Here is a 27,989-nt window from a genome sequence, read left to right on the forward strand (position 1 = left end):
GCGGATCGGTAATCAATTCCCGGGGCTCGGATCGTTAATTAACTCTGGATCGCGGATCGGTAATCAATTCCCGGGGCTCGGATCTTTAATTAACTCTGGATCGCGGATCGGTAATCAATTCCCGGGGCTCGGATCGTTCATCAATTCTGGATCGCATATCATTAATTAATTCCCGGGGCACGGATCCCAGGACTTGCATCATTAATTAATTCTGGATCACGGACCCTTCATTTATTCCCAGGACTCGGATCATTAATTAATTCTGGATCACGGATCATTCATTAATTCCCGGGACTTGTACCCTTCATTAATTCCTGAGACTCAGATCGTTAATCAGTTCTGGATTGCGGATCATTAATTAATTAGTTAATTAATGCCCATCCCCAAAATCGTGGAGATCCATTCCCGGATTTCTGGGGATCCATTCCCAAAACCCCAGGGATCCATTCCCCAAAATCCCAAGGGATCCATTCCCAAAATCCCAGGGATTCATCCCCAAAATCCCAGGGATTCATCCCCAAAATCCCAAGGGATCCATCCCCAAAATCCCAGGGATTCATCCCCAAAATCCCGAGGGATCCATCCCCAAAATCCTGAGGCCCCTCCTCTCCAAAATGCCGTTTATTGGGGGGATTTGGGAATTCCGGAGGGGTTTTTAGGGAATTCCCGGGAATTCCAGGAATTTCTGGAACTGCTGGGGTGGGAAGGGTCCCCCAGGGGTCTCCAGGTGGGATTTGGGGCGGATTTGGGGCAGATTTCGGGTGGATTTGGGAGGAAGCAGGGAATACTGGGATTTTTTAGGGAATCCAGGGATTTTTTTTTAGGGAATCCCAGGATTTTTTAGGGACTTCCCGGGATTTTTTAGGGAATCCCGGGTCACGTTTGGAGCTGCTGGAGCAGGCAGTGCTCCCCGGGCGTCTCCAGGTGGGATTTGGGGACGGATTTGGGGCAGATCTGGGGTGGATTTAGGGCGGATTTGGGAGACGGCGGGGAATCCCAGGGGGTGCTCAGGGAACGCCGGGGTTTTTTAGGGAACGCCGGGGTTTTTTAGGGAATCCCGGGTCACTTTTGGAACTGCTGGAGCGGGTAGTGCTCCCCGTAGGTCTCCAGGTGCCGCTCCAGCTCCTCCCGCTGCCGCCGCAGCCGCGGGGGCATCTCCCGGTAAACGTCGGAGAAGAGCAGGTGAGGCGGCGGCTTCGGCTCCCGCTCCGCCTGCTCGAACGCCTCCAGCACCTGCGGATCCCCAATTCCCGTTTTCCCGGCCCAAAATCCAGCATTTTCCCAGCCTGAATTCCCACTTTTCCAGCCCAAATCCCCGTTTTCCCAGCCATAATTACCAGTTTTCCCAGCCCGAATTCTAGCATTTTTTCAGCCCAAATTCCAGCATTTTTCCAGCCCGAATCCCAGTGTTCCCCGCCCCAAATCCCGCTGATCTTTCCCCAAACCCCCGACTATTCCCCGCCCCAAAACCCTGATTATTCCCTGCCCCAAATCCCACTGATCTTTCCCTAAATCCCCAATTATTTCCCGCCCCAAATCCCACTGATCTTTCCCCAAAACCTCGATTATTTCCCACCCCAAAACCCCAATTATTTCCTGCCCCAAATCCCACTGATCTTTCCCCAAACCCCCGACTATTCCCCGCCCCAAAACCCCGCGATTTCGCCCCAAAAGGCCGGCACCATTTTGCGGGAGCTCTTCCTCCAGTCACGCTCCTGCTGCTCGTCCCACCAGGAGCGGCGCTCCAGGTAAAGGCGCAGCCGGGAGATGGGGTGGTCCTGCTTGTCCCAGTAATTCACCTCGTCCACCGAGCGGTACGCCGAGCTGTCGTCACTCGTGCTGTGGTGCCCGATCCTGGGGAAAAAAAACGGGGTTTGGGGGAAAAAACGGGGGTTTGGGGAAAAAACGGGGGTTTGGGGAAAAAAACGGGGATTTGGGGGAAAAAAATCCATTGGAAATGGGGAAAAACCTGGGGGAAATGGGGGAAAATCCGAGTGGGATGCTGAGCTGTTGTCGCTCATGCTGTGGTGGCTGATCCCGGGGTAAAACACCGGGATTTGGGGAAAAAACGGGGATTTGGGGGAAAAAAACAGGGGTTTGGGGAAAAATCCACAGGAAATGGGGAAAAAAAATTGGGAAAAACCTGGGGGAAACGGGGGAAAGCATGGAGGACTTGGGGAAAAAATTGGAGTTTTTAGGGAAAAAACTTGAGCTTTTTGGGGGCGAAAAGCGGAATTTTTTTGGGGGAAAAAAGCCAAGTTTTGGGGGGAGAAGCGCAGTTTTTTGGGTGGAAACGCAGAGTTTTTTTAGGGGAGAGAAGTGGAAATTTTTGGGGGGGTTAAAAAGCGGGGTTTTTTTGGGGGAAAAGCGGGGTTTCTGGGGGCCCGAGGCGCACCGGTAGGTCATGGCCTCGATGAGGAAGGGCTGGTTCTCGGCCACGGCGCGGCGCCGCGCCTCGCGCGTGGCGTTGTACACGGCGAACACGTCGTTCCCGTCCACGCGGATCGACAGCAGCCCGTAGCCGGGGCCCCGCGCCGCTGCCGGGAGAAACGGCTCGGATCCGGGGAAAAAAAAAACACCGGGATCGGGTGCTTCCCTCCCTCCCCCTCCCCGAGAGCCCTGGGGAGCCGGAACCCCAAAATCCCGGGATTTGTGTCCCAAAATCCTGGGACTTGTGTCCCAAAATCCCGGGATCTGTGCCCCAAAATCCCGGGACTTGTGTCCCAAAATCCCGGGATCTGTGCCCCAAAATCCTGGGATTTGTGCCCCAAAATCCTGGGATTTGTGTCCCGAAATCCTGGGATTTGTGCCCCAAAATCCCAGGATCTGTGTCCCAAAATCCCAGGGAGCTGGAACGCCAAAATCCCGGGATTGGTGTCCCAGAGGATTTGTGCCCCAAAATCCCAGGGATCTCCTGCCCCAAAATCCTGGGATTTGTGCCCCAAAATCCCAGGGATCTCCTGCCCCAAAATGCCCGGGTTTTTTCCCAAAATTTCCAAGTTTTTTTCCCCAGATTTCCCCCATAACCCTCCCCCAAAAACCCCTTAAACCCCTCCCCAAAAAACTCTAAAAACATTTTAAAAAACCCTAAAATCCCCCCAAAACCCCCAAACCCCCTTAAGAAAAACCCTAAAAAAACCCCAAAAACCCCTTTAAAAAAAAACCCTAAAAAAACCCCCCAAAAAACCCCAACACCCCCCCCTAAAAAAAAATCCTAAAATCCCCAAAAAACCCCAAAACCCCCCCCCAAAAAAAAAAAAAACCCTAAAATCCCCAAAAAAAACCCCAAAACCCCACCAAAAAAAAACCTAAAAATATAATTAAAAAAAAAAAAAACTTAAAAAAACCCTAAAACCCCCCAAAAAACCCCGAAACCCGGCAGACCGATGCCGTCGCCGCGGGTACTGCTCGGCCGTGGGCGTGGAGATGGCGTAGCCGTTGTTGCGGCAGAAGAAGACGATCGGGCACTCGAGCGTGGCCGCGAAGTTGAAGCCGGCATGGGCATCGCCCTCGCTCGCCGCCCCCTCCCCGAAATAGCAGACCACGGCCCGGCTGGCGTCGGCGCGCTTGATGGCGTACGCCGCGCCCACGGCTTGGGGGGAAAAAGGGGGATTTGGGGGAAAAAACGGGGCTGGGGGAGTGTGCGGGGATTGGGGGGGAAAAAGGGGATTTGGGGGGAAAGGGGGCTTGGGGGAGTGTGGGGGGATTGGGGGGAAAAAGGGGATTTTGGGAAAAAACGGGGCTGGGGGAGTGTGGGGGGATTGGGGGGAAAAAAGGGGATTTGGGGGAAAACGGGGCTGGGGGAGTGTGGGGGGATTGGGGGAAAAAAGGGGGATTTGGGGGAAAAAACGGGGCTGGGGGAGTGTGGGGGGATTGGGGGGAAAAGGGGGATTTTGGGGGAAAGGTGGGATTGGGGGAAAAAAGGGGATTTTGGGGGAAAGGCGGGATTGGGGGAAAAAGGGGGATTTTGGGTGAAAAGGGGGCTGGGGGAGTGTGGGGGGATTGGGGGGGAAAAAGGGGTTTTTGGGCAAAAGGGGGATTGGGGGAATCTGGGGGGTTTGGGGGGAAAAAGGGGGATTTTAGGGGAAAAAGGGAATTTGGGGAATTTGGTGCCGGGGGCGGGGCCAGGTGTCAGGGGCGGGGCCATGTACCAGGGGGCGGAGCCAGGTTTCAGGGGCGGTGCCAGGGGTGGGGCCGGGTGCCAGGGGCGGGGCCGGGTGCCGGGGGCGGGGCCGGGTGCCAGGAGGCGGAGCCAGGTGCCGGTGCCAGGGGTGGGGCCGGGTGCCAGGGGCGGGGCCAGTTGCAGGTGCCGGTGCCAGGGGGCGGGGCCAGGTGCAGGTGCGGGGGGCGGGGCGTCCGCAGGCGCACACCTTGCGGGATCTGCGTGGCCAGCGGGGACGAGATGGTGACGAAGTGGCGCTCGGGGCAGCCGTAGTGCACCGGCATCTGCCGGCCCTTGCCGGGGTCACGGGCGTTGCCATAGCACTGGGCCATGAACAGCTCCAGGGGGTAGCCGCGGTAGAGCAGCACACCTGGGGGCACACCTGCGGTCAGCTGGGTCACACCTGGGGTACACCTGGGGTACACCTGTCACACCCGGGTTACACCTGGGGTACACCTGGGGTACACCTGTCACACCCGGGTTACACCTGGGTTACACCTGTGAGACCTCTGCATCACCCGGGTTACACGTGGGGTACACCTGTCACACCCGGGTTACACCTGGGGTACACCTGGGGTACACCTGCCACACCCGGGTTACACCTGGGGTACACCTGGGGTACACCTGTCACACCCGGGTTACACCTGGGGTACACCTGTGAGACCTCTGCATCACCCGGGTCACACCTGGGTTACACCTGGGTTACACCTGGGGTACACCTGTCATACCTGGGCTACACCTGGGTTACACCTGTGTGACCTCTGTGTCACCTGGGGGGCACACCTGCAGTCAGCTGGGTCAGCCGGGTTACACCTGGTTTACACCTGTGTAATCCCTGTGCCTCACCTGTGCCTCACCTGTGCCACCCACACCTCACCTGTGCCTCACCTGTGCCACCTGTGCCTCACCTGCCTCGCGGTACTGCCCGAAGACGAGGTCGGCGGCGTCGAGCGCGGCGGCGCTGCCCACGTGCGTGCCCTCCTCGCCGTAGTTGGTCATGTAGAACGAGATCCGGCCCTGCGGGGCGGCACCGCACCTGCAGCCGCCAGGTGAGCGCCCGGGGGAGCGCCCGGGGCGGCGCCCAGGTGAGCGCCGGCCCTACCTGGCGCTGGGACTCGTAGAGGATCCGGTCCATGGTGTTGAGCAGCGTCATCGTCCGGTACAGCTTCAGCACCTGCTCCTTGGGCAGCTGCGGGGCGGGGGCACCTGTGAGGCACCTGGGGGGCACCTGGGGGACACCTGGGGGGACGCTGGGCAGGTGTGGCATGAGGGGGTCACTGGGCAGGGGTGGCACCTGGGGCACCTGGGCAGGTGTGGCACCTGGGGGGCACCTGGGGGACACCTGGGGGACGCTGGGCAGGTGTGGCATGTGGGGGCCACTGGGCAGGGGTGGCATGTGTGGGGCACCTGTCCCAGGTGTGTCACCTGTGGGCTCACCTGGGGGTCCTCACTGGGCTGCAGCACCTGTCCCACCTGTGTCACCTGTCCCATGTCACCCGTCCCAGGTGTGTCACCTGCCCCATGTGTGTCCCCTGTCCCAGGTGTGTCACCCATCCCAGGTGTGTCACCTGCCCCAGGTGTGTCACCCGTCCCATGTGTGTCCCCTGTCCCAGGTGTGTCCCCTGTCCCATGTCCCCTGTCCCAGGTGTGTCACCTGCCCCAGGTGTGTCACCCATCCCAGGTGTGTCACCTGTCCCATGTCACCTGCCCCAGGTGTGTCACCCATCCCAGGTGTGTCACCCATCTCAGGTGTGTCACCTGTCCCATGTCACCTGTCCCATGTCACCTGTCCCAGGTGTGTCCCCTGTGCCAGGCGTGTCCCAGGTGTGAGCTCACCTGGGGGTCCTCGCTGGGCCGCAGCACCTGTCCCTGCCGGTCCATGACCCGGTACACCGGGATCCCGGCCAGCACCTGCGGCTGGATGAACTCGAGGCGCTCGGCGAAGGCGGCCGAGGCGCCCGGGAACTGCGGCCGCTCCTCGGGGGACTCCTGGGGACACCGGGGGGACATTGGGGACACCGGGGGGACACCGGGGACATTGGGACTCCCGGGGACACCGGGGTCATGGGGACTCCTGGGGACACCGGCGTGGCACCGGGACAGCACAGCGGTCCCCCCCGTGCCCTCTCTGTCCCCCCGCTGTCCCGTGTCCCTGTCCGCTCGCTGTCCCGGCCCGCACTCACGGCCGTGCCCCGGAGCCGCCTCGGGACGAGCCCCGGGAGCCGCCGCCGCCACCGCAGCGCCCGCAGCGCCGCCATCTTCGCCGCGGGAGGGGGGGCGTGGCCCGCCGCCGCCGCGGGCGCTGATTGGCCGCGCGGGGGGGGCGTTGGCGGGACCTGATTGGCTGGAGGGCGCACGCACGTGGGGAGGGGGGTTTAAACCACGCCTCCAGTGGCCTTATTAGGAATGGCATTGCCACGCCCACAGCGCCGTACACGGCGCTTGTGCGACTGGCCACGCCCCCTAAAGGACCATATAAGGGAAATCCCGGCTTGCCACGCCCCAAAATGACCTTATAAGGGTGGTAGCTGTGCTGGCCACGCCCCTCGAGGGACATCGGGGGGGGGAGGGGGCCCGTTCCGCCCCCCCCCAACCCAAACTCCCCTCCCCCAACCATGGGGACCCCCAAAAACTGCCCCCCCCCACCCCAAACCCCCCCTTCCGCCACCCCGAATTCCCCCCACCACCCACCATGGAGACCCCAAAACCCCCTCCCCAAATTCCCCCCTCCCCAAATCCCCCCTCCCCCACCCTGGGGACCCCCCCAAACCCCCCTCCCTAAATTCCCCCCTCCCCAAATCCCCCCTCCCCCACCCTGGGGACCCCTCCAAACTCCCCAAATCCCCCCCCCGCTCCCCAGACACCGACACCGGGGGGGGAGGTCCCGAGGTTTATTTTGGGGGGGGGGAGGGGGGATTTGGGGTGGGGGGGACAACTCGGGGCAGGAATAACTTAAAAATGGGGGCGGGGGTCCCGGGGGGGGAGGGGTCCGGGGGGGCGGGGCCATATTTACAGACTGTACAAGGTGGGGGAGGGGCACGGGGGGGGGCTGCGGGGGGTGGGGGTCCCCAAAATCTTGGCACCGAACCCCCAAAGTCACCCATGCCCCCTCCCCCCACCCCCCCCCCGCCAGGGCCATGGGGGGTCCCAGCGCCGCTGGTCCCCAATTTTGGGGGGTGGGTGGGGGGGGGGGGGGTCCCGGGGCTGCCGAATTCTTCGGGGGGGCTCCTGCGGGGCGCCCCCCGGGCAGGTTCCGGGGGGTCCCGATGCAGCTCGGGGAGTCCGGGGGGGTCCCGGTCTCGTTCTGGGGGTCCCAGGGGGGGTCCCGGTCTCGTTCTGGGGGTCCCGGGGGGGTCCCGGGGGGTCCCGGTCCAGTTCTGGGGGTCCCAGGGGGGGTCCCGGTCTCGTTCTGGGGGTCCTGGGGGGTCCCGGTCCAGTTCCAGGGGTCCCATTCTGCGCCCGGGGGGGGGTCTCATTCCGGTTCCGGGGGTCCCGGGGGGGGTCCCAGTCTCGTTCTGGGCATCCCGGGGGTGTCCCGGGGGGTCCCGATCCGGTTCCGGGGGTCCCGTTCTGTTCCCGAGGGGGTCCCGATCTGGTTCCGGGGGTCCCGTTCTGTTCCCGGGGGGGTCCCGGGGCCGTTGCCCCCCTCCCCCCGCTCCGTGCGAGCGGCGGCAGCAGCGGGGGGGTTGGTGGGGGAGGGGCGGCCCGGGGCGGGGGGGGAGGGGCGTCACAGCCCCCCCCCCTCGGAGCAGCCGGGGGGCGGCTTCCGCTTGATCCCCAGGTAGATGGCAACTGGGGGGAGGGGACAGCTGGGTCTGGGGGGGTCCCCGGGCCTGGGGGAGGGTCCCGGGGGTCCCCGGGCCCAGGGGAGGGGTCCCGGGTGAAGGGGGGAGGGGCAGCACCCACCTTGTGAGCGCAGGTCCCCCGATTCCCGCAGGTTCGTCTGCGACCCTGGGGGGGGAACGCGGGATTGGAGGGGGGGGAGAAACCCCTGACCCCCTCCCCAACCAGGAAACCCCCAAAAAATCCCTCAGAGCCCCCCAAAAAAAAATCCCTCAGACCCCCCCCAAAAAATCCCCCATCCCCCCCAAAAAATCCCTCCCCAAAATAACCCCCCCCAAAAAAAAACCAACCTCCCCCCCAAAAAATCCCTCAGACCCCCCCAAAAATCCCTCAGACCCCCCCAAAAAATCCCTCAGACCCCCCCCAAAAATCCCTCAGACCCCCCCCAAAAAATCCCTCAGACCCCCCCCCCCCCCAAAAATCCGTCAGACCCACCCCCAAAATTCCCCCAACCCCAAATCCCCCCCCGACAAGCACTGGGGACACTGGGACAGGTGACACAGGTGACACAGGTGCCCCAGGTGTCCCCTCAGGTGCCCCAGGTGCTGCCCCAGGTGTTGCCCAGGTGCTGCCCCAGGTGCCACTCACGGATCTTGGTGGCGCCGGGGCCGGGCGTGGCCGAGACGCAGCGATTGGAGCTCTGGCGGCGGGAGGGGTCGAGGGACACCCTGGGACAGGTGAGAGACAGGTAAGGGACAGGTGAGGGACAGATGAGGGGACAGGTGAGGGACAGGTAAGGGACAGGTAAGGGACAGATGAGGGACAGGTGAGGGGACAGGTGAGGGACAGGTGAGGGACAGATAAAGGCACAGGTGAATGGACAGAACCTGGCCAGGTGAGGAGGAGGAGGAACATGAAGAGGAAGGCCCCAGGTGAGCAGAAAAAGGGGTGAACCCCTCAGGTGAGGATGAGGAGCCCCCCAGGTGTGGCTTCCCCCCCAGGTGTATTGGACCCCCCCAGGTGAGTCTGACCCCCCCAGGTGCATTAGATCCCCCAGGTGCGCCTGTCCCCCCAGGTGCGCTCACCTGCGCGTCAGTTTCGAGGTGATCTGACCCCCCCAGGTGAGTCTGACCCCCCCAGGTGCATTAGACCCCCCCAGGTGCATTAGACCCCCCCAGGTGCATTAGACCCCCCCAGGTGCGCTCACCTGCGCGTCAGTTTCGAGGTGATCTGACCCCCCCAGGTGCATTAGACCCCCCCAGGTGCATTAGACCCCCCCAGGTGCATTAGACCCCCCCAGGTGCGCTCACCTGCGCGTCAGTTTCGAGGTGATCTTGCTCAGCAGCGTGGCCGTGGGGCGGGGCCGGGGGGAGGCGGCGGCGGGGGCGGGGGGGGGCGAGGCGGGGGGAGGGGCTCCCGCGCCCCCCCCCCGGCGCTCGCGGCCCCCCCCGGCCCCGCCCCCGGCCCCGCCCCCCCCGTGGAAGGTGCTGCGGGCGGAGCAGCCCCGGGCCAGGTGCGCCAGGTGAGCCCCGCCCAGGGAGTGGCTGGAGGGGGACGGCGGCGGGCGGGACGGCAGGCTGGGGGGGGGGACAGGTGACGTCACAGGTGACGTCACAGGTGACGTCACAGGCGAGCACAGGTAACACCCACAGGTGAGACCCGCAGGTGACATCGCACACCCACAGGTGACATCACAGGTGACCTCCCCCACACAGGTGAGACACACAGGTGACCCCACACACCCACAGGTGACATCACAGGTGACCTCCCCCACACAGGTGAGACACACAGGTGACCCCCCCCACACACACAGGTGAGACCCAGAGGTGACCCCCCCACACACACAGGTGACATCACACACACAGGTGACACCCACAGGTGACCCCCACACACAGGTGACATCACAGGTGACACCCACAGGTGACCCCCACACACACCCCCCCATACTGGGATGGGGACAGGTGGCCCTGGTGGCCCTGGTGGCACTGGGACAGGTGTTCCTGGGGCACACAGGTGTGTTTTGGGGTGGATTTCGGGGGTGCCAGGCGGGGGCTCTCACCTGTCCTTGCCGTTGGGCAGCAGCAGGTGCCGCTCGCCCCCCGAGCACACGTAGGTGTTCCTGCGGCCCATCACGCTGGGGGGCACGTGGGGCTGGGGGGACAGGGGGGCACCTGGGCTCACCTGGGCTCACCCCAGAGCCACAGGGACCCCCCCCCCCACCGCAGCGTTTTCCCCTTCCCCAGGTGCCCCCCAGCCCCCCCAGGTGTCCCAAGTGCTCCCAGGTGTTCCTGGGTGCCCCCCCAGGTATCCCCAGCCCCCCCAGGTGCGCCCCCAGCCCCCCAAGGTGTGCCCAGGTGGGCACGGCACAGTCCGGGTGCCCCCATGTGCCTCATAGATGCCACCCCCAGGTGTGCCCAGGTGCCCCCCCAGGTGCGCCCAGGTGTGCCAGGTGCGCATCGCGCAGTCCAGGTGCCCTCAGGTGCCCCCCCAGGTGTGCCCAGGTGCCCCCCCAGGTGTGCCCAGGTGTGCACCGCGCAGTTCGGGTGCCCCCAGGTGCCCCCCCAGGTGTGCCCAGGTGTGCCAGGTGCCCCCCCAGGTGTGCCCAGGTGTGCCAGGTGCCCCCCCAGGTGTGCCAGGTGCCCCCCCAGGTGTGCCCAGGTGCCCCCCCAGGTGTGCCAGGTGCCCGCCCAGGTGTGCCCAGGTGTGCCCAGGTGTGCACCGCGCAGTCCAGGTGCCCCCAGGTGCCCCCCCAGCTGTGCCCAGCTGTGCCCAGGTGTGCCCAGGTGTGCCAGGTGCGCACCGTGCAGGCCGGGTGCCCCCAGGTGCCCCCCCAGGTGTGCCAGGTGCCCCCCCAGCTGTGCCCAGGTGCCCCCCCAGCTGTGCCCAGGTGTGCCCAGGTGTGCCCAGGTGTGCACCGCGCAGTCCAGGTGCCCCCAGGTGCCCCCCCAGCTGTGCCCAGGTGTGCCCAGGTGCCCCCCCAGGTGTGCCCAGGTGTGCCCAGGTGCCCCCCCAGCTGTGCCCAGCTGTGCCCAGGTGCCCCCCCAGGTGTGCCCAGGTGTGCCCAGGTGTGCCCAGGTGTGCCAGGTGCGCACCGCGCAGTCCGGGTGCCGCTCGGGGATCTCGGCCTTGTTGGGGTTGTGGGCGCTGCTGACCAGGGGCGAGGGGGGAGGGGCGGCCCCGCCCCCGCGCCCCGCCCCCCCGGGACACGCCCCCCCGGAGCCGCCGCTGCCGCGCCGGGACGGAGCCACGCCCCCTCCTGGCGCGGCCCCGCCCCCGGCCACGCCCCCTTCCCGCAGCTCCGCGGGGGGGGCGGCGCCGGGGGGGCTGCGGCGGGGCGGGGCCGCGGCGGAGGGGGCGGGGCCACCTGCGGGGTCACAGAGAGGTCACAGAGGGGTCATGGTGGGGGGAGGTGTCACACCCCCCGGGACCCCCCCAAGGGGTCCCCAGTGTCCCCCCAGTGTCCCCAGTGCCTCCCAGTGCCTCCCCAGTGACCCCCAGTGTCCCCAGTGCCCCCCAGTGCCTCCCAAGTGCCCCCCAGTGTCACCCCAGTGTCCCCAGTGCCACCCCATGTCCCCCCAATGTCCCCAGTGGCTCCCCAGTATCCCCAGTATCCCCCTGTGCCACCCCAGTGTCCCCAATGCCCCCCCTTTGTACCATGTCCCCCTCTATGTCCCCAGTGTCCCCCCAGTGTCCCCAATGTCCCCCCAGTGCCATCCCAGTGTCCCCCCCATGTCCCCAGTGTCCCCCCAGTGTCCCCAGTGCCACTCACAGAAGTCGCTGTGCCGCCGCTGCCGGTGGTGGCCCCCCCCGCGCTGTCCCTTGCCGTGTGTCCCCGATGTCCCCGACTTGGTGGCACCGTTGGGCGCCTCGGCCGGGCCCCGCGGCCGCGACAGGGACAGGGACAGGCCAGTGCCACCCTCGGGCTGTCACCAGGGTCACAGTGTCACCGGGGTCACAGTGTCACCCACCCCAGGGACAGGGACAGGCCAGTGCCACCCTCGGGATGTCACCAGGGTCACAGTGTCACCGGGGTCACAGTGTCACCCACCCCAGGGACAGGGACAGGCCAGTGCCACCCTCGGGCTGCCAGTGTCACCAGGGCCACAGTGCCATCAACGTCCCCAAATGTCCCCCCAAAGTCCCCAAGGCCCTAATACCCCTGATGTCCCCAATGCCCCCAATCCCCCCAGTGTCCTCAATGTCCCCAGTCCCCCCAGTGTCCCCAGTGTCCCCAGTGTCCCCAATGTCCCCAGTCCTCCCAGTGTCCCTGATGTCCCCAGTCCTCCCAGTGTCCCTGATGTCCCCAGTCCCCCCGATGTCCCCAGTGTCACCCACCTCTCCCCTCCGTCCCAGCAGCAGGTAGGTGGCCATGTCCCTGATGTCCCCAGTCCCCCCAGTGTCCCTGATGTCCCCGATGTCCCCGATGTCACCCACCTCTCCCCTCCGTCCCAGCAGCAGGTAGGTGGCCATGTCCCTGATGTCCCCAGTCCCCCCAGTGTCCCTGATGTCCCCGATGTCCCCGGTGTCACCCACCTCTCCCCTCCGTCCCAGCAGCAGGTAGGTGGCCATGTCCCTGATGTCCCCAGTCCCCCCAGTGTCCCTGATGTCCCCGATGTCCCCGGTGTCACCCACCTCTCCCCTCCGTCCCAGCAGCAGGTAGGTGGCCGTCACCTCGTTGTACTTGTGGGTGCTCAGCGCCTCCTTGATCTCCTCCCTCGTGTACCCCATGCCCACCATCACCTCTGGGGGTGGGGGGGACAGGGCGGCGTCACCGCGCCGGCCGCTGTCCCCGCGGCGTCCCCGCGGTGTCCCCAGGGTCCCCGTGTCCCTCACCGATGCGTTTGGTGTCCCCAAAGTCCTCCTGGGGCTCCGTGTAGGGCGTCAGCTCGTCGCCCTCGTAGCCGATGTTGATCCACTTGTCTTTCATGATTTGCTGGGGTGGGGGACACGGGGACATCGGTGGGACACGGGGACATCGGTGGGACACCAGGGGCACACAGGGACATGGGTGGCAGAGGGGTGAAAGGGGTGGCACTGCGGGGGACATGGGACAGCCCCAGACCCTCTTGTGACACCCCCAGACCCCTTCAGGACCTCCCAGATCCCTCCTAGAACGCCGGAGACCCCAAAAAAACCCCTCAACCCCCCCCAAACCACCCCAAAACCCCTCAAAACCACCCCCAAATCCCTCAAAACTGCCCCAAAACACTCTAAAACCCCTCAAAAGCACCCCAAAACCCCTCAAAACTGCCTCAAACCACCCCAAAACCCCTCAAAACCACCCTCAATTCCCTCAAAACAGCCCCAGAACTGCCCCAAACCCCTCGCAGGACCCCCCAAAACTCCTCAACAGCACCCCAAACCCTCTCAATACCACCTCAAACCTCCTCAAAACCACGCCAAAACCCCCCCCAAAGCCCTTGCAGGACCCCCCAAAACCCCTCAGCACTACCCAAACCCCTTGAAAATGACCCCAAAACCACCCCAAACCCCTTCAACACCACCCCAAACCCCCCCAAACCCCTTCAAAACCACCCCAAAACCCCCCCAAAACCACCCCAAACTCCCCCAAACCCCCTCAACACCACCCCAAAACCCCCCAAAACCCCCCCCCCAAACCCCCCCCAGAGCCCCGCCAGGACCCCCGGGCCCCCCAGACCTCGAGGGTGCAGCGCTTGGCGGGGTTGAGCACCAGGAAGCGGCGCAGGATGTTCTCGCAGTCCGTGGACATGTAGAAGGGCACGCGGTACTTGCCCCGCAGGACGCGCTCCCGCAGCTCCTGGGGGGGACACGGGCGTCACCCGGGGTCACCCGGGTCACTCGGGGTCACCCGGGGTCACCCGGGGTCAGGGGATTTGGGGCAGGGGGCACAGAGGGGACACACGGAGGAGGGGACGCAGGAGTGGCCCTGGAGGGGGGGACACCGGGGACAGGAGGGGACAAGAGGGGACAGGAGGTGGCCGTGACCATGCTTTGTCCATCGGGGCCACCTGGGGTCAGCCGGGGTCACCTGGGGTCAGGGGATTTGGGGTGGGGGGCACAGAGGGGACACACGGAGGAGGGGACGCAGGAGTGGCCCTGGAGGGGGGACACGGGGGACACAGGGGACAGGAGGGGACAGGAGGTGACAGCAGGGGACAGGAGGTGACAGCAGGGGACAGGAGGTGGCCGTGACCATGCTGTGTCCATCAGAGGGCAGTGAGCCACTGACCAGGGGGGTCAGGATGACCCCGGGGGGCTCAGGATGACCCCAGGCTCCAGCTGGGGCTCCGAGGGGACGGTCAGCGGTGACAGGAGGTGACCACAGGTGACAATCAGCACCGGTCACCTCCAGGCCACGCCCACCACAGTGACCACTGACCAGGGGACCCCTGTGGGGAGCTCGGGGGTCACAGGGGGTGGCCGAGCAGGGTCAAGGCCGAGTGACCGGGCGGTGACCGCAGGTACCAGGACGTGCGAGGAGGTGACCACAGGTGACAGGAGGTGACCGCAGGTGACCGCAGGTGCCCAGCGGTCACCTTGAGGTTGTGGCCGTCGAAGGGCAGCGAGCCGCTGACCAGCGTGTAGAGGATGACGCCCAGGCTCCAGATGTCCACCTCGGGCCCGTCGTACTTCTTGCCCTGGAAGAGCTCGGGCGCGGCGTAGGGCGGCGAGCCGCAGAACGTGTCCAGCTTGGAGCCCCGCGAGAACTCGTTGCTGAAGCCGAAATCGGCGATCTTGATGTTGGCGTCGGCGTCCAGCAGCAGGTTCTCAGCCTGGGGACACCGGGGACATCGGTGGGGACACGGGGACACCGGTGGGGACAGGGTCACTGGGACAGGGACACCAGTATGGACACAGGGACACGGGAGAGGACCAGCAGGACAGGGACACAGAGATGGAAACAGGGACAGTGGGGACACCAGGATGGACACAGGGACAACGGGATGGACACGGGGACACTGGACAGGGACACCAGGATGGATGCAGGGACAGTGGGATGGACACGGGAACACCGGGATGGACACGGGAACATTGGGGACACCAGGATGGACACAGGGACAGCGGGATGGACACGGGGACACTGGACAGGGACACCAGGATGGATGCAGGGACAGTGGGATGGACACGGGAACACTGGGGACACCATGATGGACACAGGGACACAGGGACACTGGGATGGACACGGGGATGGACATGGGGATATGGGGACACCGGGAAGAACATGGGGATACGGGGACAGGGACACCGGGATGGACACGGGGACACAGGACAGGGACAGAGGGACACCGGGATGGACACGGGGACACTGGGATAGACAGCGGGACACAGGGATGGACACCGGGATGGACACGGGGACACAGGACAGGGACACAGGGACACAGGGACACAGGGATGGACACGGGGACACAGGACAGGGACACAGGGACACAGGGATGGACACGGGGACCTCCCCTCCCCGGAGCCACCCCGCGTGTCCCCGTGTCCCACCTTGAGGTCCCTGTGCACGATGTTCTTCTGGTGGCAGTAGTGCACAGCCGAGACGATCTGGGCACAGGAGGTGGTGCTGTCACCGCAGGTCCCCGGCGTGTCCCCAACCCCTCACAGATGTCCCCAAACACCCCCAGGATGTCCCCAGACCCCTCCCAATGTCTCCAAACCCCCCAGGATGTCCCCAAACCCCCCCAGGATGTCCCCAGACCCCTCCCGATGTCCCCAAGCCCCCCCAGGATGTACCCAGACCCCTCCCCACTGTCCCCAAACCCCCCCAGGATGTCCCCAAACCCCCCAGGATGTCCCCAGACCCCTCCCAATGTCCCCAAACCCCCAGGATGTCCCCAAACCCCCAGGATGTCCCCAAACCCCCCAGGATGTCCCCAAACCCCCCCCAGGATGTCCCCAACCCATCCCTGATGTCCCCAAGACCCCCCCAATGTCCCCAAGGCCTTCCCTGGTGTCCCCAAGCCCCCCCAGGATGTCCCCAGACCCCTCCCAATGTCCCCAGACCCCTCCCAATGTCCCCAAGCCCCCCCAAGATGTCCCCAAGCCCCTCCCCAGTGTCCCCACCTGTCTGAACTTGGCCCGTGCCTCCTTCTCCTTCATCCTCCCGTGGGACACCAGGTAATCGAACACCTCACCTGGAGGGGCACACCTGGCTGAGCCGGACCCCAAAATCCCCAAAATCCCCCCCAAAAATCCCCAAAATCCCACACCTGGCTGAGCCGGACCCCAAAATCCCCAAAATCCCCCCCAAAAATCCCCAAAATCCCCCCAGAAAATCCCCGAAATCCCCCCAAAATCCCACACCTGGCTGAGCTGTCCCCCACGTGTGTCCCCATGTGTGTCCCCACTGTCCCCAGGTATCTCAGGTGTGTCCCAGGTGTGTCCCCACTGTCCCCAGGTGTGTCCCAGGTGTGTCCCCACTGTCCCCAGGTGTCCCAGGTGTCCCCAGGTGTGTCCCAGGTGTGTCCCCAGGTGTGTCCCCACTGTCCCCAGGTGTGTCCCCACTGTCCCCAGGTGTGTCCCAGTGTGTCCCCACTGTCCCCAGGTGTGTCCCAGTGTGTCCCCACTGTCCCCAGGTGTGTCCCAGGTGTGTCCCCACTGTCCCCAGGTGTGTCCCAGTGTGTCCCCACTGTCCCCAGGTGTGTCCCAGTGTGTCCCCACTGTCCCCAGGTGTGTCCCAGTGTGTCCCCACTGTCCCCAGGTGTCCCAGGTGTGTCCCACCTGCGCTGGCGTACTCCATGACCAGGTAGAGCGTCTTCTCCGTCTCGATCACCTCAAACAGCTTCACTGGGGGGGGGTCAGCAGGACCCTCCCCCAAACCGGGACCCCTCCCCAATTCAGGGACCCTCCCCCATCCCCGGGACCCTCCCCAAAATGGGGACCCCTCCCCCATCCCCAGGACCCCTCCCCAATTCAGGGACCCCTCTCCCATCTTGGGGACCTTTCCCTAATTCAGGGACCCCTCCCCAAAATGGGGAACCCTCCCCAGTTCAGGGACCCCTCCCCAAAACGGGGACCCCTCCCAAAACGGGGACCCCTTCCCAATTTGGGACCCCTCCCCATTTCAGGGACCCCCTCCCCACCCCTGGGACTCCTCCCCACCCCTGGAACCCCTCCCCATTTCCAGGACCCCCTCCCCACCCCCGGGACCCCTCCCCATTTTGGGGACCCCTCCGCGCCCCCCTCACCGATGTTGGGGTGGTTCAGCCCCTTCATGATCCGAACTTCCCGAAACAGCTGGGGGGGGGGGGGGAGGGGAGGGGTCAGCAGGGGGTGGAGACCCCTCCCCACATGAAGGGACCCCTCCCCACGTGAAGGGACCCCTCCCCACATGAGGGAGCCCCCCCGGAGCCCCCCGGGACCCCTCCCCACCTTCTGCAGGCTCGTGGGGTTCAGCTGGGTCTTGTCGATGATTTTGATGGCGACCTAAAAAGGGGAGGGGGCGCTGAGGGGACCCCCAGAGACCCCCCCAGGTTCACCTGAGACCCCCCCTGGGACCCCCAAATTCCCCTGAGACACCCTCGGGACCCCCCAAATTCACCCAAGACCCCTCCCCAGCCCACCAGGACGCCTCCTGGCTCCCTTTGGGACCCCCATTTCCCCCCGAGCCCCCTCCCATCACCCCAAATCACCCCCGAGCCCCCTCCCCAAACCCCTGAGCCCCCTCCCTTCACCCCCAAACCCCCTCCCACCGCCCTAAATCACCCGAGCCCCCTCCCCAAATCCCTGAGCCCCCTCCCATCACCCCAAATCACCCCCGAGCCCCTCCCCAAACCCCTGAGCCCCCTCCCTTCACCCCCAAACCTCCTCCCACCGCCCTAAATCACCTCTGAGCCCCCTCCCACCACCCCAAATCACCCCTGAGCCCCCTCCCATCACCCCCAAACCCCCACCCAACCCCCCAAATCACCCCCGAGTCCCCTCCCCAAATCCCTGAGCCCCCTCCCACCACCCCAAATCCCCCCCGAGCCCCCTCCCATCACCCCCAAACCCCCTCCCACCGCCCCAAATCCCCCCCGAGCCCCCCGCCCACCTCTCGGCCGGTCAGCACGTGCCGGGCCAGCTTGACCTTGGCGAAGTTGCCCTTGCCGATGGTCCGCAGCAGGCGGTAGTTGCCCACGTGGGGGGGCTCCTCGGCCCCCAGCGAGTTCCGGCCCCGGGGGGCGCCGGCCCCGCGCCCCGACCACCCCCCCCCGGCCTTCTCGGGGCGCCCGCTGCCCCCCGGGCCCGCCAGCTGCGCCGGGGGGGAGGGAGGGCTGTGAGACCCCCGCCCCGAACGAGGGCTGTGAGACCCCCGCCCCGAACGAGGGACCACCCCTGAGAGACCCCTAAAATACCCCAGGGAGACCCCCGCCCCGAACGAGGGCTGTGAGACCCCCGCCCCGAATGAGGGACCACCCCTGAGAGACCCCTAAAATACCCCAGGGAGACCCCCGCCCCGAACGAGGGCTGTGAGACCCCCGCCCCAAATGAGGGTTGTGAGACCCCCGCCCCGAACGAGGGCTGTGAGACCCCCGCCCCGAACGAGGGACCACCCCGGGAGCCCCCCAAATTATCACAGGGAGACCCCCGCCCCGAACGAGGGCTGTGAGACCCCCGCCCCGAACGAGGGACCACCCCGGGAGCCCCCCAAATTATCACAGGGAGACCCCCGCCCCGAACGAGGGCTGTGAGACCCCCGCCCCGAACGAGGGACCACCCCGGGAGCCCCCCAAATTATCACAGGGAGACCCCCACCCCCAATGAGGGTTGTGAGACCCCCGCCCCAAATGAGGGACCACCCCTGAGAGACCCCTAAAATACCCCAGGAAGACCCCCGCCCCAAATGAGGGCTGTGAGACCCCCGCCCCGAACGAGGGACCACGCCTGAGATACACCTAAAATACCCCAGGGAGACCCCTGCCCCGAATGAGGGACCACCCTTAAAAACCCCCTAAAATATCCAGTGAGACCCCCAACCCGAACGAGGGACCACCCCGGGAGCCCCCCAAATTATCACAGGGAGACCCCCGCCCCGAACGAGGGCTGTGAGACCCCGGCCCCAAATGAGGGACCACCCCTGAGAGACCCCTAAAATACCCCAGGGAGACCCCCGCCCCGAATGAGGGACCACCCCTAAAAATCCCCTAAAATATCCAGTGAGACCCCCGCCCCAAATGAGGGCTGTGAGACCCCGGCCCCAAACGAGGGGACACCCCTGAGAGACCCCTAAAGTACCCCAGGAAGACCCCCGCCCCAAATGAGGGCTGTGAGACCCCCGCCCCGAATGAGGGACCACCCCTGAGAGCCCCTTAAAATCCCAGTGAGACCCCCACCCAAAATATCCCAGTGAGACCCCTGCCCCAAATGAGGGGGCACCCTGAGACCCCCGAATTATCGCAGGGAGACCCGCACCCAAAATATCCCAGGGAGACCCCTGCCCCAGTTATCCCAGTGAGCCCCCTCCCCAAATTATGGGGTCACCCCTAACAATCCCCTAAAATGTCACAGGGAGACCCCCGCCCCAATTATGGGGTCACCCCTGAGACCCCCGCCCAAAACACCACAGAGACTCCCCCGGGCCAGCCCCGAGACCCCCACCCAAATTACGGCAGGGCTGAAAAAGCCCCAGAGCACCCGAGACCACCCCCCAAAACCCCCAAAACCCCCCGAGACCCCCGCCCAAAGTCGCGTTGTGAGCCCCAGACCCATCACAGCGCGAGAGAGCCCGGCCCCCCCACCCAAACCCTCTCGGTAACCCCCGGGACCCCCCCCCCCCCCCCCGCCGCTTTACCGGGACCCCCGGTGCCCCCCCGGTACGGGCCCAGCCCCTCCCGGTGCCCCCGGCCGCTCCCGGATCCCTCTCCCGGTGACCGCAAACCCTTCCCGGTGTCCTCAACCTCCCCCCGGTGCCCCCAAACCCCTCCCGGTTCCGCCCGGTTCCTCCCGGTGCCCCCCCGGTACCAGCCCAGCCCCTCCCGGTGCCCCCCCGGTAACCCCCAGCCTCTTTCCGGGACCACCCCTCCCTCTCCCGCTGCCCACACCGTTCCTCCTCATCCCCCCCCCGGTGCCCCCCGGTACCGCCGCCCCCCCTCTCACCGTGTCCGCGTTGCGCTCGTTCCCCGCCGCCAGGGCGGAGCGCGAGGACATGGTCCCGGCCCGGGGGGCACCGGGGGGCAGCGGGGGGCACCGGGAGGGGCGGTGCCGCTGCCGGCGGTGCCGTTCCCGGGGGTGCTCCCGTTACCGGGGGGGGCGGAGGGGCCGGGCCGGGGCGGCCATGGCGGCCATGGCGCCGGAACCGGAAGCGGAGGGGCGGGGCCTCGCCCATAAAAGGAGCGTGCGCGGTGGGGAGCGGGGGGCTGCTAGCCCCGCCCACGGCGCGGAGCGGACCAATCAGAACGCGCCGCCCGGGCATGGAGACAGCTGGGCGCGCCCCGGGAGGGGGGCGTGGCCGAGCGCGGGCGGCGCGTTGCGATTGGCTGCCCGCTGGCCAATGGGAAGGGAGAGCGCGGTTTAACCCGTGGAAGACCGGGGAGGGGTCACGTGGGAGGGCACGTGGCCCCTCCGGGTCACACCTGGGGTCACCTGTGGGGTCACCTGTGGGGTCACCTGTGGGGTCACCTGTGTCACACCTGGGGTCACCTGTGTCACCTGTGGGGTCACCTGTGCCACCTGTGTCCCCTCCCCGTCACACCTGGGGTCACCTGTGTCACCCATGGTGTCACTGCATCCTGTCCCTGTGCCGCCCCCGGTGTCCCGGGGTCCCATCCCGGTGTCCCCGGTGTCCCCGGTGTCCCCAGGGTCCCATCCCGGTGTCCCCAGGGTCCCATCCCGGTGTCCCCAGGGTCCCATCCCGGTGTCCCCGGGGTAACACCCCGCCGCCCCCCGCCCCCTCCGCCGGCTCCCCCGGTCCCCCCCTCCCCGTCCCGGTGCCCGAGCGGAACCGGGGCTGACCCTGCCCGGCCGGGGAGGCCCCTCCGGGGCGGCGCTTCCTCAGGAAACCCCCGGCCAAGCCAGCGCCGCCAGTGTCACCGCCGGCACCGCCAGTGTCACCGCCGGCACCGCCAGTGTCACCGCCAGCACCGCCGGTGTCCCCGCCGCCGCCGCCGCTGTCCCCGCCGCTACCGGCGCCCGCCTGCCGCGTCCCCGCCGGGTCCCCGCGCTCCGCCGGGTGACAGCCCGGTGTCCCCGCACCCTCCGGGTGACAGCCCGGTGTCCCCGCGCCCTCCGGTGCACCCCCCCGGCGATTGCCGCTGCTCCGGAGACCCCCGGGCGGGGCGGCGGAGGGGGGCCCGGAGGACGGGGACCCCTTCGCCGCCAACCCCGAGGGTCGCCGCCGGCGCCGCGCCACCCTGGGCGGGCTGGTGGGGCTGGGGGGCCAGCTGGGCCAGCTCGGGGGCCACCTGGGCCAGCTCGGGGGCCAGCTGGGCCAGCTCGGGGGGCCGTTCGGGCGCGGCCGCCGCCCCCGCGACCCCGCGGGGCCCCGGGGACGCCGCCGCTCCGAGGACTCGGGGGTCCCGCGGAGAGCCCCGGAGGAGGCGGGCGGGGGCAAGCGGGGGTCGCTGCTGCGGCTGGCCCTGGGGACGTGGGGACAGCGCGGCGGCACCGAGAGGGCGTCGCCGGTGGAGGGACAGGCGGGGGACGGCGCGGACGGAGCGGGAGCGCGGCCCGAGAGCGGCGGGAGGGACAAGGACAAGGACGGGGACAGGGACAGGGAGCCGCTGTCGGGTGAGTGGGGACAGCGGGGGACACCAGAGGGATGGCGGGGGCTTGGGGACACGAGGGGGACAAGGGGGGGCTTGGGGACGTGAGGGGGACAAGGAGGGGGCTTGGGGACAGGGGATGGGGACGGGACGGGGACAGGGAACTGGGGACAGGGAATTTGGGGACAGGGATTTGGGGACAGGACGGGGACAGGGAATTTGGGACAGGGAATTTGGGGACAGGGGATGGGGACAGGACGGGGACAGGGAATTTGGGACAGGGAATTTGGGGACAGGGGATGGGGACAGGATGGGGACAGGGGATGGGGACAGGACGGGGACAGGGAATTTGGGGACACGAAGGGGACAAAAGGGCTTGGGGACAGGGGATGGGGACAGGGGACTTGGGGACATGAGGGCGTGGGGGCTTGGGGACGGTGACAAGAGGCCACAGGGACACGGCGATGGTGACAAGGGACACGGGGACCTGGGGACAAGAGGAGAAAGGGCTGGGGACTTTGGGAGAAGGGACGTGGGATGGGGACAGGGACAGGGGACTCGGGACAGGGGACACGGGGATGGAGACGTGGGATTGTGGACACACGGATGTGGCAGCGGGACACGGGACGGAGACGCGGGCTGGGGACGGGGGACACGGGGATGGGGACAGGCGACACGGGGACAGGCGACACGGAGCCCACGCGTCCCCCCGCGGTGCCGCGCAGTGCTGGAGATCCTGGAGCTGATCCAGCGGCGGGACCTGGTGGCGGCGGACGCGCAGATCATCGCGCTGGAGGCCGAGTGCGCGCTGTCGCCGTCGCGCCCGCCGTCCCCGTGCCCCCTCCCCGCGTGCCCCTCCGCGGGGACCCCGCCGCCGTCGCCGCCGTCGCCGCCGGGCCCCGCGGGCGGGCGGCGGGCGCGGGACGTGGCGCTGCTCTACCGGGCGCTGCTGGCGCAGCTCTGGGCCGTGGTGGGCGAGGCGGTGGCCGCGGGGCGAGCGGTGGCCCCGCTGCGCGCCGTGGTGGCCGTGCTGGAGCAGGAGGAGGCGGCGGACGCGCGGAGCCCCCCCGGGACCCACCCGGGGCGGCCGCGGGGGCTGCGGCGCCGCTGGCACGAGGCGGTGGCCAGGGCGGCGAGCGAGCGGCTGGCGCAGGTGGCCCCGGCGGGCGGGCTGGGGGCCCGGCTGGCCGCGCTGGCTGCCAGGGTCGTGGGCGACCTGGGGGTCGTGCGGAGCCACGTGGCGCCCGCGTACCCCCCCGAGTACGGCGCGCTCGCGGTCTACGCCCGCGGCTACCACCGAGCGCTGGCCCAGCAGCTGCGGGCGCTGGCCCAGAGGCCCCTGGCCGTGCCCGACCTGTACCTGCTGCTCGACTGGCACAGCAACGCCTACCCCAGGTGAGACACCTGGGGACCCCCAAAATCTGCCCCGTGGCAATGCTTACCTCGGGTGAGACACCTGGGGACCCCCGAAATCTGCCCTGTGGCAACGCCCACCCTGGGTGAGACACCTGGAGACCCCCAAAATCTGCCCCATGGCAATGCTTACCCCGGGTGAGACACCTGGGGACCCCCAAAATCTGCCCTGTGGCAATGCCCACCCCGGGTGAGACACCTGGGGACCCCCAAAATCTGCCCCGTGGCAATGCTTACCCCGGGTGAGACACCTGGGACCCCCAAAATCTGCCCCACCAACCCCGGCACAGAGAGTGTCACCCCTGGGACACCCAGGGGACCCCTCGTGGCACCTGTGGGACCCCCACCCGAAACCCTGTGACACCCGTGGGACCCTCCAAAACCTGCCCCACCCACCCCGGGTGCTGTCAGCCCCCAACATCCGTCCCCCCGTGTCCCCCCGTGTCCCCAGGGTGTCCCCAGACACCCACCGGGGCTGTCCCCCAATCCCCCCAGGGAGGTTTTGGGGCACCCCGAGGTGGGGGCTCTGCTTCGGGCACAGGAGTTGGGGCCCCTGCTGCCCCCCGAGACCCAGCGCGACCTCGAGACCTCCTGCATCGCCGCCGTCAAGGTGGGGACACCGGCGACACCGGGCTGGGGACACCGGCGGGCGCTGCGGTGGCACCGGGACGGTGCCCGGGGCAGGGGGCAGCAGGGGACTCCGCGCCCCGCTGTTCCCACGCCCGCCCAGCGTCCCAGCTCGCGGTGTCCCCACGCCCATGCCGTGTCCCCGCCGTGTCCCCTCGCTGTCCCAGGCCAAGGTGGAGGTGGCCGTGGCGCAGGAGCTGCAGCTCAGCGAGGACACGTGGCCCGAGGATGTCACCAGCCAGGACATGGAGGAGGGCCTGGCCACGCGCGTCACCGGGGTACGGCCACGCCACCCCCCGCAGCGGCCTGTCACTGTCCCCCGGGGTGACCCCGGGGAGCCCGGTGTGAGGGGCCAGCAGTGGCCTGGGGGACACCGTGGCAGTGGCCGTGTCCCCACGGCCCAGGGGACACCCGTGGCCGTGTCCCCACGGCCCAGGGGACACCGTGGCCGTGTCCCCACACCCACGGTGGCCATGTCCCCACAGCTGCTGCGGGCGCACGTGGATCGAGCCCCCCAGGTGACCCCCGAGTTCGGGCGGGAGATGGCCCACAGCCTGCTGGGCGTGCTGGTGGCCTTCCTGCACAGGTGGGACACGCTGGGGACACCCGTGGGGGACATGGGGGGGCGTGGGCGCACCGGGATGTGACACAGGATGGCGGCGGGGGCTGCAGGGACACGGGGACACGCGGGGCGGAGGCGGGGTGGCACAGGAGCCACCGTGTCCCCCCCCCTCGCCGGTGCCGCCGCGGTGACCGGGGTGTCCCCAGTTTCCAGCGGAAGGTGGAGCGGTTCCTGGAAGCCCCCGGCGAGCTCCCCCCGCCTGACGGCGCCCCCGGCCGCGCCATCGCCTTGGCCAACTGCTGCCCCCCCTTCAGGTGAGGCCACCCCGCGTGTCCCCCGCGTCCCCGGGGGTCCCCGCGGCGCCCTGACCCCACCCGGTGTCCCCCCGAGCAGGGCCTTCGCCGAGCGCCTGGCGCAGTTCGGGCACCCCGAGAGCGAGGAGCCGCGGCGCCAGGCCCACGCCGCGCTGGACAGGGTCACCCGCGCCTGCGGCCACCTCCTCATGCGGCGCCTCCTCGAGGACCTCAAGGTGTCCCCAGGGCGGGCGGGGCACACCCGTGGGCGTGACGGGGAGCTTTGTGGGGTGCTGGGTGGGGTGGGGTGAGACCTCTAGGACATGGTGGCCACCAGTGGGTGCTGGGTTGGGTGACAACTGTGGGATGTGGTGGCCATCATTGGGTGCTCGGCTGGGTGACACCTGAGGGACACGGAGGCCATCATTGGGTGCTGGGTTGGGTGACACCTGAGGGTCACGGTGGCCATCATTGGGTGCTGGGTTGGGTGACAACTGTGGGATGTGGTGGCCATCATTGGGTGCTCGGCTGGGTGACAACTGAGGGACACGGAGACCATTATTGGGTGCTGGGTTGGGTGACACCTGAGGGACACGGAGACCATCAGTGGGTGCTGGGATGGGTGACACCTGAGGGACATGGTGGCCATCAGTGGGTGCTGGGTTGGGTGACAGCTGTGGGACATGGTGACCATCACCAGGAGTTTTGTTGGGTGACACCCATGGGACACGGCGACCATCACTGGGTGCTGGTGGCCAAGCCAGGTGCCACCCGTGGGTGGCCGCTGCGGTGACGTCCCCGCCTGCCACCCCCAGCCCCACTTTGGCAAGCTGATGAAGCGCAAGTGGCTGACGAGCTCGGACGCCTTCGACGCCATCGTGATGCTCATCACCGGCTTCGCGCAGACGCTGCGCCCGCTGCACCCCGAGCCCCACCAGGTGTGCGGGGCCCGGGTCCTGCGTGGGGCTGGGTGACACCTGTGGGACACCGTGACATCAGTGGGGACCTGGGCTGGGTGACACCTGTGGGACACCGTGCCATTGTTGGGTGTCGCGTTGGGTGACACCCATGGGTGCGATGGCCATGGGACATCATTGGTTGCTGCCCTGGGTGACACCACGGGCACGGTGGCCACCCTGGGGCTGCTCTGGGTGACACCATGGGCACGGTGGCCATTCTGGGGCTGCTCTGGGTGACACCACGGGCACGGTGGCCACCCTGGGGTTGCTCTGGGTGACACCACGGGCACGGTGGCCACCCTGGGGCTGCTCTGGGTGACACCGCTGGTGCGGCGGCCGCGCCGGCCCCGCGCATCCCGTGCCAGGTGCTGGTCAGCGAGCTGCACCGCCGCGTGCTCATCGAGTACGTGCGGCCGCTGCTGCAGGGGCGCCTGGTCTGCGCCTCGGCCAAGGCGCGCGCCCGCGTGGCCGCCCGGCTGGGCGACGAGGCCCGGCAGCTCCGCGAGCTCTTCACGCGCCTGGTGAGACCCCCCGGGAGCCCCGGGCCACGCTGGGGGCTGGGACGGGTGGCGCCCGCGGCTGTGACAGCCCTGGGACATCGCTGGGGGTTGGGTTGGGTGGCACCTGTGGGACATCACTGGGTTGGGTGACACCCATGGGACGTTTTTGGATTGGGTGACACCTGTGGGACATCACTGGTGCTTGGGTGGCAGCTGTGGGACGTTTTTGGGTTGGGTGACACCTGTGGGACATCACTGGTGCTTGGGCGGCAGCTGTGGGACATTGGTGGGTGTTGGGTAGGGTGGCACCCATGGGACATTGCTGGCTGTTGGGTGACCCCTGTGGGACATTGCTGGGTGTTGGGTGGCACCCATGGGACAGTTTTGGGTTGGGTGACACCTGTGGGACAGTGTTGGGTCAGGTTGGGTGGCACCTGTGGCACATCGTTGGGTTGGTGACACCCATGGGACATTTTTGGGTCGGGTGCCACTCGTGGGACATTTTTGGGTCGGGTGCCACCCGTGGGACATCGCTGGCTGTCGGGTGACCCCCGTGGCCGCAGCGGCCACCGCCGGGCGCTGAGGTGTCCCCGATGTCCCCGCAGGACTCGGCGTCGCCCTGGCTGGACTCGGTGGTGCCGCGGCTGCGGGAGCTGCTGGTGCTGGAGGACACGGCCGCGCTGCAGATGGAGGTCGGCGCCCTGGCCAGGGACTTCCCCGACGTCCGGTGGGTGCGGGGGACCCCGCGGGGTGACACGGGCCGGGCCGGGCCGGGGGGTGACACAACCGGGGCTGGCCACAACCCCGCGCGGGGTAACACGGCCGCCCACGGTGGCCACGGGCAGGAGGCGGCGAGCCCGCGGGGACGGAGCGGGGTTGACCGGACGCGGCCTCCGGCCCTTCCCGGCAGCCCCCGCCCCGCTCCTGCCGCCGGGAAGCGGCCGCGGCCGAGCGCCAGGTCCCCTCCCCTGTCCCGGTGCCGGTCCCGGGGGACCGGTGGCACGCGCGGACACCGGGGGATGCGGCGGGGGAGGGGACACCCGTAAAAACCGGGCGGGGGGGAACTGGGACCGGTCCAACCGCGGGGGCGGCGGGGGTCACCCCGAGGCTGGGCGCGCCCCAAAATCCGCCTCTCCCGGGAGGGGGTGGGGGGGGGGGGTGCGGATTTTTTGTCGCCGCTGACCCCCGGTGTCCCCCCCCCCCCGGTGTCCCCCCGGTGTCCCCGCAGGCGGAGGCACGTGGCCGCGCTGCTGGACGCGCGGGGGCTGCGGGCGCAGGGCCCCCGGCGCGAGATCCTGGGGGTGCTGCAGGATCTGGGGGGGTCGGAGGCCGAGCCGGGGGCCCCCCCCCGGCACCGGACGTTCTTCTCGGAGCTGCCGGCGCCGCGCCCCGTGCGCTGCCTCCCGTTCCACCTGCCCCGGCTGCGCCTCCCGCGCCGCAGCCCCGCCAGGACCCCGCCGTGACACCCACCGGGACCCCCAAAACCCCCGGGTTCGGGGCTGTCCCCACTCCCCGAGCTGGGGACACCCCAAATCTGGGACGCCCCGCCCCAGTTCCCCCCAGTTCCCTCCCAGTGTGTAAATGAGGCCGTAAATTAATGCCGCGAGCAGTGTCCTCGTCCTTGGGGACACCGAGGGGGACCTGGGGACGCGAGGGCCTCTGCCATGGTGGCCACACTGCGGGAAGGGCCACCAGGGCCTCGCTGGGAGCCACCGCACGGCGGGGACGAGGGGACACTGCGGGGACACTGCGGGGACACTGCGGGGACACTGCGGGGACGAGGGGACACGTTGGGGATGAGGGGACAATGGGGGGACAATGGGGGGACAATGGGGGGATGAGGGGACACGGTGGGGACAAGGGGACACGGTGGGGACAAGGGGACACGGTGGGGACAAGGGGACACTGCAGGGATGAGGGGACACTGCGGGGACACTGTGGGGACGAGGGGACACGTTGGGGATGAGGGGACACGGTGGGGACAAGGGGACACTGCAGGGATGAGGGGACACTGCGGGGACACTGT

The 27,989-nt window shown here is 67.7% G+C and overlaps 3 protein-coding genes across 3 annotated transcripts; 1 reads left to right on the forward strand and 2 right to left on the reverse strand.

Moving 5' to 3' along the window:
- Positions 1-1,060: 1,060 nt before the first annotated feature.
- On the reverse strand, positions 1,061-6,425 carry BCKDHA (branched chain keto acid dehydrogenase E1 subunit alpha). The gene is given in 10 exon segments (XM_068178045.1): positions 1,061-1,233; positions 1,683-1,854; positions 2,396-2,537; positions 3,385-3,400; positions 3,402-3,592; positions 4,371-4,532; positions 5,071-5,179; positions 5,265-5,351; positions 5,999-6,151; positions 6,346-6,425. Coding segments are annotated over 10 exon segments (1,278 nt in total). The 5' UTR covers positions 6,421-6,425; the 3' UTR covers positions 1,061-1,062.
- Positions 6,426-7,713: 1,288 nt separating this feature from the next.
- Positions 7,714-20,056, reverse strand: MARK4 (microtubule affinity regulating kinase 4). Its single transcript, XM_068178038.1, has 18 exons — positions 20,006-20,056; positions 17,961-18,161; positions 17,300-17,353; positions 17,116-17,164; positions 16,649-16,714; positions 15,992-16,062; positions 15,416-15,472; positions 14,464-14,700; positions 13,605-13,724; positions 12,779-12,878; positions 12,578-12,687; positions 11,708-11,868; positions 11,038-11,269; positions 10,005-10,096; positions 9,256-9,522; positions 8,594-8,673; positions 8,069-8,113; positions 7,714-7,954 (listed from the first exon to the last, which is right to left on the reverse strand). The coding sequence occupies exons 1-18, from the start codon at positions 20,054-20,056 to the stop codon at positions 7,890-7,892; spliced, it is 2,058 nt and encodes a 685-aa protein (XP_068034139.1). The 3' UTR covers positions 7,714-7,889.
- Positions 20,057-20,183: 127 nt separating this feature from the next.
- LOC137466188 (tumor necrosis factor alpha-induced protein 2-like) lies at positions 20,184-27,456 on the forward strand. Its single transcript, XM_068178039.1, has 12 exons — positions 20,184-20,317; positions 21,171-21,634; positions 22,335-23,004; positions 23,518-23,632; positions 23,817-23,927; positions 24,135-24,235; positions 24,418-24,525; positions 24,605-24,740; positions 25,320-25,442; positions 25,829-25,984; positions 26,569-26,690; positions 27,192-27,456. The coding sequence occupies exons 1-12, from the start codon at positions 20,184-20,186 to the stop codon at positions 27,424-27,426; spliced, it is 2,475 nt and encodes an 824-aa protein (XP_068034140.1). The 3' UTR covers positions 27,427-27,456.
- The last annotated feature ends 533 nt before the right edge of the window (positions 27,457-27,989 follow it).

This window comes from Anomalospiza imberbis, unplaced genomic scaffold, assembly GCF_031753505.1.
Source record: "Anomalospiza imberbis isolate Cuckoo-Finch-1a 21T00152 unplaced genomic scaffold, ASM3175350v1 scaffold_146, whole genome shotgun sequence".
Taxonomy (NCBI): Eukaryota; Metazoa; Chordata; class Aves; order Passeriformes; family Viduidae; genus Anomalospiza; species Anomalospiza imberbis.